This window comes from Pseudochaenichthys georgianus, chromosome 20 (assembly GCF_902827115.2).
Source record: "Pseudochaenichthys georgianus chromosome 20, fPseGeo1.2, whole genome shotgun sequence".
Lineage (NCBI taxonomy): Eukaryota > Metazoa > Chordata > Actinopteri > Perciformes > Channichthyidae > Pseudochaenichthys > Pseudochaenichthys georgianus.
In genome coordinates, this window is record NC_047522.1 from 1 (window position 1) to 15,017 (window position 15,017).

The 15,017-nt window shown below is 40.0% G+C and overlaps 1 protein-coding gene and 1 long non-coding RNA gene across 2 annotated transcripts; one reads left to right on the forward strand and one right to left on the reverse strand.

Moving 5' to 3' along the window:
• On the forward strand, positions 1-4,718 carry LOC117466040 (uncharacterized). The gene is made up of 3 exons (XR_004554234.2): positions 1-77; positions 188-248; positions 3,609-4,718. It is a non-coding gene; the product is annotated as an uncharacterized lncRNA (long non-coding RNA).
• Positions 4,719-9,686: 4,968 nt separating this feature from the next.
• LOC117465941 (prolactin-releasing peptide-like) lies at positions 9,687-14,100 on the reverse strand. Its single transcript, XM_034109053.1, has 3 exons — positions 13,951-14,100; positions 11,861-12,022; positions 9,687-9,993 (listed from the first exon to the last, which is right to left on the reverse strand). The coding sequence occupies exons 2-3, from the start codon at positions 11,994-11,996 to the stop codon at positions 9,803-9,805; spliced, it is 327 nt and encodes a 108-aa protein (XP_033964944.1). The 5' UTR covers positions 11,997-12,022; positions 13,951-14,100; the 3' UTR covers positions 9,687-9,802.
• Positions 14,101-15,017: the final 917 nt, after the last annotated feature.

The following is a 15,017-nucleotide window of genomic DNA, read 5'->3' on the forward strand; positions in this document are numbered from 1 at the left end:
GGATATCCGCTCTGAAAACAGCTGGGTTGAATGTGAATGTCTGCAATCATTTCTCCAAGTTCAAGCCAAAGGCCAAGGTAACTCGAGTGACTCTCCAACACAGAAACATGTTCTATATCTCCATGGTCTTAACATGTTATCATAAAGTATTTGGATGAGGTGTATAATACCAGTACTCTGATTACAGCCTCAAACCCTGGACTCATCACGCCATCAGAGGAGGAAGCTCCCTGCCCCCCCACTGAAAGGTACCTAACAAGGTTTACTTTGCACAGTACATACATATAAAAACTATTTGCATGCATACATTCATGACCGAAAGAACGAGATCGCGGATACAAGCGGCCGAGATGGGTTTCCTCCGCCGGGTGGCTGGTGTCTCCCTTAGAGATAAGGTGAGAAGTTCGGTCATCCGGGAGGGACTCGGAGTTGAGCCGCTCCTCCTTCGCGTCGAAAGAAGCCAGTTGAGGTGGTTCGGGCACCTAGTTAGGATGCCTCCTGGGCGCCTCCCTAGGGAGGTGTTCCAGGCACGTCCAGCTGGGAAGAGACCAAGGGGTAGACCTAGGACCAGGTGGAGGGATTATATCTCTTCGCTGGCCTGGGAGCGCCTTGGGACCCCCCAGTCAGAGCTGGTTGATGTCGCCAGGGAAAAGAAAGTTTGGGGCTCTCTGCTGGAACTGCTACCCCCGCGACCCGACCACGGATAAGCGGGAGAAGATGGATGGATGGGACATTCATTCGGTAACATGTGAACAATAAGATAACATATATAACTGTGACAAATCTAAACCTATATTGAAATATAATTATGTGTTGAGCTGTGTTGTAACTGAAGGTGATTAAATGCCTGATTCCTCAGTTGCAAACCAAAAAGCTTAATTGCTCTCCTCTGGCCCGCAGGCTGCACAGTAACAAGAGATCTTCTATTCACTGCATCAAAGCCATCTAAAAGATCCCCTTTAATCAGCCAATACCTCAGGATTGCTTCGTCTTGCCCCCTGTGGTGTTGCACTGCACATCACCAACTCATCCTCATTTGAGCTCACCCTCGAAACTGAAGCCATAGGAGAGACGGTTGTCTCCACCTGGTGAGCTTTGGAAGACTCACTTTGGTCTTCCCTGGTGCAGTCCTTCTTCAGCATGTTGATATGACACACTCTGGGAGGACGTCTGCGGTCAGGTGTTTGAATGACGTAGTTTGTTTCACCGTGTTTCTTATCTACAACATAAGGACCTGCACATGTTGTAGACAGAGCAGAACCAGGTACAGGCAATAGAACCAACACCTTGTCACCTGGCTGAAACAAGCGCGCTACCGCCGTCTGGTCGTAGCGTTTCTTCATGTTCCCCTGGGTAGAGGTCAGAGCTTCCCTAGCCAAGGAGCAAGCACGATGTAGACGATCCTTAAGTTTGGCGACATACTCCGGGATCTCTCGCAGAATCTCATTCTACCCTCCTCCGTCACTGCTGCATTTCTTACGTCCGGTTCTTTGTTCTGAACCTAGTTACCTAACAGCCGATTAAAGACCAGCAGCGTATGTGTTTATGTGTCGCTGCACAACGGTAGCAAAAATCACCTACCTGTCAACTGTGAGATTAACTGGCAGCTTTCTCACCCATCGATTGCTTGGTGAGAGTAACGTCTTCAGAGAACACTCAACAAATGATTCCTGCTTTTTAAATGTGAATGTTCTTGTTTTTGTACTCCTCTATTTGCATGCATACATTTGGAAACATCTAGTACTATATTGAAATAAGCATACCTTTTCTGGAGTACTTTTCAGAGCTGTGTTGACTAAATGGTTGAATACGTTTACTGCGTTGATGTTCTGTCTTCTGTCCTGTGAACCCTCCACCAGTCATGGATAGATAATGCAAAATGTTTCTTCGACGATGCTAACTCACACATCATCATTGCAAAGTCTCCTAAACACAAACACGCTCAGTGTGTGTGAAACAGCTGCAGATGGGGAGTGAAACGAAAGGCACTTTATTCATCTTTACATTTTACGCTTTGTCATCGGCGGCTGAAAGGATGTGAATACGTCTGCTCGAATGGGACTAAGGAACTGAAAAGCTCCATTAGATGTAAGGCTGTTGTATCAACCTACAAGAAGTCGGTTCCCTTTTTCATATCAGTGAATGGCCTTTTTCTGTTCGTCTGTCTCGATTTTCCCTTTAGCAGAATCCGCACAATAGCTCTGATTCAGGGTGGCTTTTTCAGCACATCTCCAAAGCCAGAAAGCACGCTGGACAATGGGGCGAAATCAGTGACCGAGACATGTAATCATATCGCTGGTTCCAGCTTAACGTGTGCTTTTAGTCTGGCCATCAAACACTAAATGTATCATTGATAAAGACTGTCGTGACTTTTAGACACAAGTCTGATGTGTTCATCTGAATCATAGTTATTAATAGTATAACACAATTGGACCCCGTTATATATTTGGTCGAGTCGTTTACTTCTTTCAGTAAACCTAGAGAAATCTGTAGTTGTATTTACGTTTCATTTGGTCTTTGGTAACGGCCCGTCCACACAGCGGCGTGCGCTGACGCTTGCCGGCGGGCGTGTCTGACACTCGACCAACAACCAATCACATGAATCTCCCGCCCCTGACACACAAGCAGCGGTTTGATTGGCTAGAGCTTGTACTGGCATATGATTCGATTGGCTGACGCTTCTGCCGAGGCGTCAAAAGTTGAACATTGCTCAACTTTTGCAACGCTCCCCGCCAGCTACGCTCCACGTCGCTTCCCACAATGCAGTTTGGCTAAAAGTGACGTCACCCCATTCAAAGTGAATGGGCGGAAGCGTTGGAAGCTTCAACGCACGCCGCCGTGTGGACGGGCCGTAAAAGCAGTGTATCCTTTTGAAGATTTGACAGCGTTACAGTTGTCTGCGAGATTATGAATTTGAACCCACATTTGTTTACAATAAAACGTATAGATTTTAGTCCTTTTTAAATATACATTTTAACCCAATAAAGCTTTTTTATTCGATGTCTGGATCTTAAGCGATAAATAAGATGAGAAACGTTATTGTTATCTCGCAGCCTACATCTTCTGTCTGCCAAACTGCCTTGGAGAAACACACATTTTAAACATTAAACTGCTTTATTCAGTATGCAAACAGTTTAAATCGCCGGCTGTGTGTGTTTTGGGAAAGGAGGAGGCCTTTACGGGTAATTCGGCTTTAGATCAAAATGTCCTGGACTATGAACATTAAAGAAAACCCTATCCGAGTGAAGCTGACGGCAATGACTGCAATGGATGCCACCAAACTCACAAGCAGGAAGTACCAAGGATTCAAGGCTTGTATTGTCATGTGTGCAGAGCTGCAGCGTAGTTATGACAACGAAAATCTTAGGTCCCAGGCTCCTCCAACAGTGCGACACAACAACACAGATAATAGTGCAAGTATACCAAATGAAATAGAATATAGTAGAAATACTGCAGAATATTCTTTGGAATATTGATATATGTGTATATAAGTTGCAAACAGATGAATATTATGGATGTTCTCTCAAAGGTTCAGGTGTTTAACAGTCTTATCGTCATTGGGAGTACCATATTGTATATTAAATGCAGTTTTTTATTTTTTATTTCAGAGAAGTTGGAGCCAGAGCAACAGGTGAAAGTGTTTCGGCCGTAGTGACAGTCAGCAGCACAAGGAGTCCCTCAGGGCGGTTTCAGAGCCCCAGGGACGGGCCCCTCTCATCCAGTGCCTTGACCCAGTGCCCGCCTCCAGGCCAATCAGGGGCCAACACCTGCCCTGTGACCCTAAAAGCACTCTGTCGGTACCCTGTCAGTCAACAACCGGCAAAAGAGACAACTGTCGTCTTTTCCATGAATCGTCCATTTCTTCACTTCGTAACATAAAGCAAGGATAACTCGACAGTCTGCCTTAAATATCTGCAAACAATCCTCATGGCCCTACAGAAAAATAACATCTGTACAGACAAGAATAACTCTCATTCCCCTTTTCTATCTGTTTGCAAGAGTATTGTGATTTACTGTTCAATGAAGACGTGGAAAAATCAAGTGAAACTTTCTGTGATCCAGTGTTTTATACTGCATCCTCTTTCTCAACAGGTGACATGTCAAACTCTAAGCCCCCCCTCAGAGCTTTATGGATGATTTCCACACACAGCTATCAGATGGTAATCCTCATCGGGGAATGATTGTAACACCTTTGATATGTTAACCATTTTAATAATTCATGCACTTGCCAGAAACTAAGGGTTAAGACACACAAGGTATCAAGGCCACGACTGTTTTCGTCCTTCCTTCCTAACTAGAGGGCTAAAAAGGAAAAACAAAGCACATTTGAGAAATCATTTATCCCTTCTTTACGGCCTCAAATAAAGTAGCTACATGATTGGTTTTGGGAAATAACGTTTTGACTAGATTTACAGACAAAGATCAAAACTACAGTGTGTACAGTTCATATGAAGCCTGTTAGCTTAGCTTAGCATAAAGACTCTAGCTTGCTAGCTTGACTTCACAAAGGTTATGATATTACAACCCAGTCTCACGGCATTTCGTGTTCACCATCACGATTATATATACGATATATATATATACGATCAATCTATTGATTCGTATTCACCAACACGATTTCCCCCTTTTTTTCGTGTTGCACAGCACGATTTTAAAAGCAATGTATTTCTACTGCCTGCAGCACGTCTTTTTCTCTGGTCGGGTCGTGGAAGACCGGAAGCTGTGTGGTTCATAAAAACGTGTTCTTACTCAATATCAAGCCACAATTATTGCTTTTATTTTAAATCGTATAATTTCGGACTTTTGTTTCCGTCTGTGAGGAAAATAAATGGGGCTCAGAGCCTCAGGATACTGAAATCTGTATCTTTAAATATTTATTTCCTTCTAATTTGTTATTCTTTTCAAAATAACACACTGTTATTTACTCACCAATAACACTCAATTATCCTTGCTTTTATTTATTGGTTTAATTCCATAATCTTGGGCTTTTTTGGCGTCCGTCAGGAACTGAATTTCAAAATAAAAATAGCCGGAAACAGACGTAGGCCTATAAGGGACATTTCGAGCATCATTGCGATTGTCAACATTTCTGAGTTTAGGATGGCCGAAGACACTACACTACCCATAATCCCCAGCTATCGTTTAGGACTACAGTTCCCGTAAGGTTACGCCGAGCGTCAAACAGCTGTGTGAAATGGAACGAAACCACGCCAGACTATCCAAAACTGGAATCGAACGCCCCCCCAGAACTACACACTACACTATTGTGTTTCGCAAAATGTTCTATGGGACGTCTCTACTGAACGTTTTCGTTTTTCCCACAATTAGAAGTTGCCAGTATTAAACACATTGGTGTTATCAAATGTAAAACATATAATTAATAAATGGATAAAAATCGCTGTCCATAATGCGCAGCATCAATATATAGCATTAATATACCCACATGACAGCTCATTGGTACTTTGTAATTCTACTCCACTACAATTCAGAGGTTAACCTGGTATTTTTACTCCACTGCATTTATTTGAGTTACTTTGCAGATTCTGATTAATTATGTGAAATATAAACAACCCTTAAATCAGACTTTAGTTACACCCGAGTAAAATGCAGGGAAGGTGATTGTCAAGTGCCAACAATCAGGAGAGATATTTGATAGTTGGTGCTTGAGAAGACTAAACATGTATCTGCAATTGACATTAATGGAAACGAGTAATAAAGTATATTCATTACTCGTTATTCTCTACTAATAGTTAATTAAAGACTGTATATTATGGCTATTTTGCACATCCCTTTCAAGATTTTAAAGGTTTATTGACATATCATACACAACTACGGTGTAGTTATGCAATGAATGAAAAACTTGGGTCACAGGTCCCTCAACAGTGCAGTACAAGACATCTATCAACATGTGTGTACCTCTACCATTAAACTGTCATATTCTGCACATTTCTTATTCTATCTACATACATAAGAGTATAATCCATATGTATAATATCAGTTAAAATAAGTGCTTCAACATAGTTAACATTGCAGGAAAGCAATATATTAGACGTTAAGTACTTTGTCAGGCTTAATATTTATCTGTAGATAGATACCCCCAACGATTTTTTCTTATTTAAAAGAAGACTTTAATCTGTTATTTAATGTTTAAATAAAGGTTAATTCGTTTTTCTGTTTTGCACCTCCTCCTATTAATATCTGTGTACATCCTGCACTGTTTTATTGTAGAGATCACTTATAGTATCTTCTTGATTTTTTATATTCTATATTTCTATATGTATACTTTCCCCCTATGAAAGTATGTACTCTTCATATTTTTTAAAGCAAATATAACACATAAAAACAATAATTCAATAACGTGCTTTAACCACTAGGCGGTGCACACAAGGTACACACAGCCATAATAACTTTGTATTATTAGTGTAGGACACTTATGTATGTACAACATCTGAAGATGTGTAGTTTTATTCATGCTTTCACATAATTTTACAGCATATTGCTATACTATTTCAGACTCAGTATTTACATTCAAAGAAAATCAGTAATATCTTTAAAAACTACAGTCCTTTTCTATGAGCTGTGCACCGTTAGCACCGTTAGCATTTTTCGATGCCTGTAGTGTAGACGGGGCGGTAAATATAACCTTTTTATGAATTAGATCAAATGTAAAAGTCAGCCGAATTAGTGTTGATACTGCAAGGAGACGTATTGTGTGAAGAGAAAGAAAGATGTTGTTTAATTGTTGATATATTTATGATCCACGTCAAGTATTCAGTTTCGGCGGCATTTCTTCCAGTTTTTCCAAAGGTCTTCTCATCAGGGCTCTCTAAATAAAGAACTACGGCAGATCTGTAATATGTAATGCAGCCGAACCGTGTATTACAATGCCGTTATGTGATGACTTTCAAAGAGAAAAGCAAGAGCACTCGAAATTAAGTATTCTTTTATACTTTTAAAATGTTTTCCGGATTTCATATCATATAAACACCAAATCCCAGCATGCATTGTGGCTAAAACATCCAATCAGCGAGCTTAAACCATAGCTGAGGATCTTGGGTAATCGCTCGAAATGCCTACGTCTGTTTCCGGTTATTTTTATTTTGAAATATAGTTCTTGACGGACGCCAAAAGAGCCAGAGATTATGGAATTAAACCAATAAATAAAAGCAAGGATAATTGTGTGTTATTGGTGAGTAAATAACAGTGTGTTATTTTGAAAGAATAACAAATTAGAAGGAAAAAAAGATAGAGATAGAGAATACAGATTTCAGTATCCTGAGGCTCTGAGCCCCATTTATTTTCCTCACAGACGGCAACAAAAGTTCGAAATTATACGATTTAAAATAAAAGCAATAATTGTGGCTTGATATTGAGTAAGAACATGTTTTTATGAACCACACAGCTTCCGGTCTTCCTCGACCTGACCGGAGAAAAAGACGTGCTGCAGCCTGCAGGCACGAAACACGTTACCAGTAGAAATACATTGCTTTTAAAATCATGTGACATGAAAAAAAGGGGCAAATCGTGATGGTGAACACGAATCAATAGATTAAAAATCGTGTTGGTGAACACGAAATTCCGTGAGACTGGGTTGGATATTAGCAGCACTAAAGTTCACCTTTACATACATATACATATAGAGATTTATATTTTTGTTTTAACTGTACAAAAGATAGACATATATTGTTCCGTCAGACAGAGCCAGTCTAAATGTTTCTCCTGAATTTCAGTCTTTAAGCTAAGCTAAGCTAACCAGCTAATTAGCTTCATAACAAGGCTACAGACACGCGATTCTCATCAAATGAAAAAGTGTATTTCCCATATTGTCCAACTATTCTTCAAATACATGTCGAGGAAGTGCTTTCCCAAGTATTATTAACGCCAAGTAGAAACAGACACAGCCTTAATGTGAGAGCGATGGGCTTTTACATTGAAACGAGTGAAACTAATGTCTGAATGTCAGACCAACTCAGCTCAGGTCTGACATTCAGGTTTGCCAGCTTTCCCCCTGTTCAGTATTCTTCAACCCAAAGTCATTTTCTTTGTTTACTTTCAAACGTTGTGGCCTTTTTTTTTTTTTTAAACAAAAAGGTATTTTCATGTTTTCACCTTTCGCTGTGTCATGTCCAGACTTTTGTGTTGCATTCATTCAATCTTGCAAAGATTTTCTACATAATGAAGTCACATGGGCTATAACACAAATGCCATGAAACCATGAATTTGTTACAAGCAATTTATTTTTGTACTTACTGAACGTTTTTATGCAACATCACTGATATAAGTACTATTGCACATCGAAGGCTTTATTCTCTCCTCAAAGGAGCCCTCCTCAGTCGGTTCACTCTCATGACTCAAAGTGCTTTCAGCGTACGCCTGCATTTACCATTTGATATTCTGCCAGTAGTGACGATGGTAAATGGTGCAACAACACAGGTGTCAACAGGCATCTTTGGAGCGGCTAGTACACACTGATTCACACTGTATTTGTACTCCTCAAACACTAGATTTGAGAATACTGCCTTTCAGTTTTTTTCTTTCCTCTGTGACCACTTGCGTTAGTCGGGTTCTCAGTTCGCCATGCATACGGTTGTCAACGTTTGAGTTGTTTTTGCTGATGGACTGCTTGAACTGAAAAAGGTGTGATGCTCCTCTGAATGAATGCTCTGCCCCTCGTCATCCCAGCCTTTCACTTCTCGGGTTTTGCACATCGATCCTGTACTTTTGTCAATCTTGTTCTCCGGAGGTGTCGATGTATAAAAGCATGTTTCTGGTTTTATCGAAATTTGATGTGAAAATGTCCCATGAGAAGCACAGCCACAAGGGTCCAATCATCAGTGTCCTGTATTTTTCTAATGTAAAAAATCATATTATCTCATCACAGAATTTATTAATATATGTATATGTGTGAAAAGATGGATATGATATAGAATAATATGTGTATTGCCCAATCATAGTTGACCAATCTTTCAGTGTTGTGTGCAAGAGACTGTGTATATTGTCCTGAGGGCGGGTTCACGCAGGAAGTCGAATTTACTGTCACGGTGTCTCGGGATAAATGATGATTCCCTCAGAGCTGCAGACAGATCTCACGTTAACCCCAGTGAGATGTAGGACTCTCACTTTATGTGCAATCGTTCGATGCGCTCCATATGACATGTTGGAGGAAATGTTATCAAGCAAAAAATACAGATTCTCTATGTGCAGACAAACATGTATTATGAAATGAATAAAATTTGCAAACTTAAAAAGATGTCGAAATCGTTGTTGTGCAAATACAGGACGGTGGTAACACTTTATAATAACCAATACTATTAATGGTGTCCACAGTTGTTTTACTTAATGAAATAATATTGTTTTCTTATAAGTGATTTTATATATTATATTAAGTATTTTAAATGAAAACCAAATGATTTGCAAACCTTAAGGGAAATTGTTTGTAAAACTTCTATTAAACATTATATAGATAGATGAACCAAAAACATATTTGTAACCGTTGATAAAGTATTCAATATATATCACATATATAACTGTTGTGTTAATAAAACCAAACATATAGCAATCCTATTCATTAGTAAACAGGATTATTATCCAACAGTTATAAGTGAAATTCCTTATTTTTAACGCCTGTTTTTATATATGTTATCGTGAAGGCAAAGTGACGCACAGATATAATCACAACATCCTCGTTTATTAATCAATATAGATGCATTTTTATGTACAGATACGAAGGATCATCCAGAGAGAGACACGGGTACGAGTGAGAGCAGTGTTTGAGCTCGGATACAAAATGAAGCGTTCTGTGTCAGGGTAACCAGTCCCTGTCTTCCTCCTCCAGACTCTCTCTGTTCCTGAGGCTGTGCAGCAGCAGCAGAGATAACGTCCTGAGGCCCGGCGTCGCCCCCCCGCTGCCCTGCAGGCCGCTGTGCCGCTTCCCAAAGCGCCCGATGGGTCTCACCCCGCGGCCCACGTACCAGAAGGGGTCGATCTCTGGACCTGGAGGACACACAGGAACAGAGGGGTCAGCAGAGTAAGGTGCAATACTAAGAGAGTACACTAGGGGGGGAAGTATAGAGACTAAGGGCTCTACTTTCTGTGCAATTACACACACTCTTTACCTTCGCACACATTCACACACAACCCTCCCTTTGTGTCCTTTCTTCTTATGTTATATCTGGTCAGCTTTACTTCTTATGTTTTATCTTGTTCTGTATTTATTTTAATATTGTTGTTGTGTTTTCTGTAGAATACTTTGGGCTGCTTTGCGCTATACAAATAAAGTGTATTATTATTATATATCCTTTCTTCACAATACGTACTTCAGTTCTACTTCTATACAATCAATATTTCCGGCTGAAGCATTATCATTTTCATCCTCTTATTAAATGATCTATGAATCAAATAGAGAAGATTGCTGAAATACAAGTTTAAAAACATTACCGCCGGTCAACAGTATGATTATAATACACTTTAAAGTCAACGAATCAATGTTGTAACCTAAAAGACTAATCCATACAATCTATCTTTAATCTTTAATTGTCTATATAGGGTCTTTCTTCTCTAAATGCACAGTATATAAAATAAATAATATAATAACAATGACACATACACCCTTTAACCGCTATGTAATCTAAAGTAGATCATTCAACATATAGTAAAACAATATAACAGGAATTATCGTGCAGTATTTTGTAAATTGTGACAAAATAATACACCAAGTAGATCACATGAAAAACAAGTGTTCCACAAATTAATGGAGTTTCTAATTTTGAGCTGAATAAAATCTGTGCGCATATCTCCTTAAACTATATGTTGAATTAATTCATTAGAAGGCATTGTGTTGTCCAAACTACTCATACAAATAGATTAGGGCACATGTGTCAAACTCAAGGCCCGGGGGCCAAATCCGGGCCCTTGGTGGTTTTAATTTCGGCCCGCAGGATAATTTCTAATTCCTATTAGATCTGGCCCGCCGGTATATTGCACCTTCACTCCATCCCGAGGGTCTCCTCCGCTCAGAGCCTGAGCCCAAACATTGATGACCTTATATATATATATATATATATAAAAATTGTATTCATTGGGATAAACCCCTTGAGATGCACCATCTCGTTTTCAAGGGGGTCGCGAACTTGCACCCGAGATGAGATGCCAAGTATCTGAGCTAGCATCACAGAGCAGCACACCGAGTTCAATGGATGCTTCCTTCTGCACTTTCTCTCTCTCGACAGCAGGGCATGTTGGGTTTCTCTCTGAGGGAAATAGTTTTGTTGAAGCTGTTGTTGGCCTGTGGGGAAATGTACTCATAAGAAATGACTCTGGAGAAGCTGCAGATAGAGCCATAAGAAATTAATGCAACTTAATGTTTAATGTTGTTTTTATAGGCAATCATTGAAGCTTTGTTAGTTCCAGGTTTAATATGAGCAATAAGTTCATTTCAATACGTTCTGCAATAAACATTGAACCAGTCCGGCCCTCCACTAGCACCCGTTTTTTTATTTTGGCCCACTGTGTATTTGAGTTTGACACCCCTTCGTGTATTACAGCAGCATCATAAAGTCTAAACATAAATAGAATAGTTATAGTTAGTTAATTTAAATCTTTTAAAAGTCAATTGAGACAAAAATAATACACTTAGTTAATAAAAAGAAATGACTAGTGTACCACAAATAGTGGATTTAGATATTGCTCACAGTGTTGAACAATGTACATTTCAAAAGTACAGAAAAACTAATTTGATAGGAAGAAAGATATATTTTCAGTCGTCTTCAAAAGGTCACTGAAGACAACCAAAAGCAGACCATAAACACACACCTCCACCTTTCGAGTCTCTGCAGGTAATAGAAAACAAACAAAGTCTTACTTCTGTTGTCGACATTGTGCACGAGGGGGAAGTCGTGCTCCAGCGTGGAGCTGTGAGCGCGGCTGAAGCTGCAGGAGAGGAGCAGCAGAGAGAGAGCTGCAGGCAGCCAGTCGTCAGCTGATCTCCCAGGATGCATCAGGAGGAGGAGGAGTGATGAAGGCACTGCAGAGAGACGCTGGTTAGTGAAGCAAACACCTTTAAATACACACTGAAAACAAGAAGGACTAGTATGTATTCCACTGGATGAGCTCATGTCGCTTAATCTACTTATTACTGCTTTTTGTAATTTGCACTATTTTCTTGAACGCCTCTCTTCATGTTTTAAGCATTTTGTATGTCCTATTTATTTCCAACAACTTTGGTGTCGCTATCTTGCGCATGACAGCAAAGCTTTTGAATATTACATCCTACAAAGCGTTAGAGAAGCTGTGCCTCTTTGTCTGACAGATAGAAGCAGCACTAAAGCGCGCGGTAAGAGACGCTGGTCAGTGAAGCACACTCGCCTTTTATCAGACACTGAAAACAAGAAGGACTAGTATTTCTTTCACTGTAAGAATTCATTCAGTTTAGTCTACTTGTTACTGCTTTGTAATGATTGTACCTTGTCCCCTCACTGTCACCATTTGATGTGTTTTGTATATTGAATGGTGCACAGCTGGGACTTAAGATGTTGCTATTTTGCATGTGACAATAAAGCTTTCCAGTCTTACATCTATGTTCAAAAGAGCCCTACGTATCCCGTTAGAGTTCAAACATAGATTTATATCAGGTAAAGTCGTTTAAAACGCGCTTTTCATTTGAATAGAGAAGCTGTACCTCTCGGTGTAATTGATAAGAACAGCATTAAAGAGCGCGGAGAGACGCTGGTCAGGGAAGCACACTCGCCTTTTATCAGACACTGAAAACAAGAAGCACTAGTATTTATTTCACTGTAAGAATTCACTTATCTTAGTCTACTTATTTCTGCTTTTAACTCGCTCGTTTTGTAATGTCCTTGTTCTATTTCGTGTCTTCCCTTCATGTTTTAAGCGTATTGTATGTCCTTTTTACGCTGTTGCTGTCTTGCACATGACAGTAAAGCTTTTGAACATTACATCCTGATGAAAGCTCGAACAAAGACTACAGTTAGATATCAAAAACAATCATTTAAAATGCACTTTCAAATGTAATAGAGAAGCTGTGCCTCTTTGTGTGACAGATAGAAGCAGCACTGAAGAGCGCGGAGAGACGCTGGTCAGTGAAGCACACTCGCCTTTTATTAGACACTGAAAACAAGAAGGACTAGTATTTATTTCACTGGATGAATTCATTTATCGTAGTTTACTTATTTCTGCTTTTAACTCGCTCGTTTTGTAATGTCCTCGTTCTATTTCCTGTCTTTTCTTCATGTTTGAAGCATTTCCTTTTTATTGGCAAAAACACACCTTTTATTAGACACAAAAAAGACTAGTATTTATTCCACTGTACAGGATTTAATTTCTACTCTATTTGATATGTGCATAGTCTACTTATTCCTGCAATCATTGTTTCACAAGCACTATTTTCTTGCACTATTTCACGTCTTAAGTAAATACTGTGTTCCACCGTTTGAAGAGTCTACGCTGGAGCTTTTGTGCATGCGAGAAAAAAAGCCTTTGAACCTTTGTAAGAGAGAGTCCAAAGAAACATAAGCTCTTACAATCTGACATCAAAAGTAACTGTGCGGTTAGATTATTAAAAGGTCTACATTTCAATCTAATATAAAAGCTGTACCTCTTTATGTAATAGATACACTAAGCACACAACATTCATACAGTAAGATTTTAATGAATTTAAAAAACATTATAGTGAACATTATAAACTCTATCAATATTATATGATAAGTAAAGATGCATAATCACCTCGAGGAGTATCTCTACTTTTTCTACTATCATTGTATTTCTTACTGAGCGATGAGTGAGGGTTTGAATTCCCTATGTTCAGTAAATCATTTTAATTTCTTCCAAAAATGGTTAAAAATGAACATTAAGACCATCAAATAATAGATAATAACGTATGTCGTCCTCATTCTCTTGCATGTTAAATAAATAAATAAATATATTGTCTCTTACCCTGGACTGTGGAGGCAGGCGGAGGTCAGCTGGCGGAGGTCTGCAGTCGTTGTTGTTGAGCAGGTGTTCTCCACCTTTTATACCCACGCTGCTCCTGTTGTTGTTGGATGATGAATCAAGAACATCCGTCACACACCACGACCCCCCTCCCTCCCCTCCTCCCACTCTGTACACTCCCCCTCCTCTCTCGGAGACAGCAGGTCTGTTTCCTGGTGCTTTCCTGACGTTCCTCACGCAGCAGAGCGGTCCATCAGGGAGTCCGTGACATGTGGACAACTTTAAATTAGTCCCCCTCGTGAAGGAGGTCTGTCAGACAGAGACTGGGACTGGTGGGAGGTTTTCATCGACCACCTTCATCACAGCTATTGCAACCCCCCCCCCCCCCCCCGCCCCCCTCGATTCCTGTCACCGGAAGTTTCTCCTTTGAAATAAACTGTAAAGATTATGAAAGCAAAAACTGAACCTGTAAAACAATGTCTTTTATCAAAAACAAGGTAAAAGCGTTTGTGTTTCACTGAGGACAGTGACAGAGAAAGATTTAAATGGCGTTTGTGTTGCAGCTGGAAATCAGTGACAGTTAAAGCCACTTTCAAACTGATTCAGGAAGCAATTCATTACATACATGTCGCTTTTATCAAAAGCAACTAACATGCATTCAACACTGTGGACAATCCCCACACGAGCAATTAGGGTGAAGTGTCTTTCTCAGGGACACAACGACATGCTGACTGCAGTGGGGTTTGAACCTGTGACCCCCTGATCCCAACACCAACGCACAACCCACTGCACCACACGCAATAAGAGGTGGAACTACTGTAGTCTCAATTCATATGTCAAGCATACTGATAGATCCTAGGTGAGAACTCAAGGCGTGGATACCTCCTCTCACTCGTGTGTCCAGGTGTAAAGTCCCCTCGGGTCGACAGAGGTCTCGATGCTTTGTGACGGAGCTGCTCAAAGAAGAAACCTGAAGATAAAATACGTTTTCTTTCTGCGCTTTTGGGGGATTTATTTGCTTATTTGCAAAATGAAGTTTACGGATCCTGAAGCACATGTTCAACCTTTTT

What these genes read in the sequence shown, in the direction of transcription:
- LOC117465941 (XM_034109053.1), bottom strand. Translation starts at nt 11,996, where the DNA reads ATGCATCCTGGGAGATCAGCTGACGACTGGCTGCCTGCAGCTCTCTCT. An exon ending in GCACAATGTCGACAACAGAA is followed by an intron (nt 9,994 to 11,860) that starts GTAAGACTTTGT and finishes TGTGTCCTCCAG; the next exon opens with GTCCAGAGATCGACCCCTTC.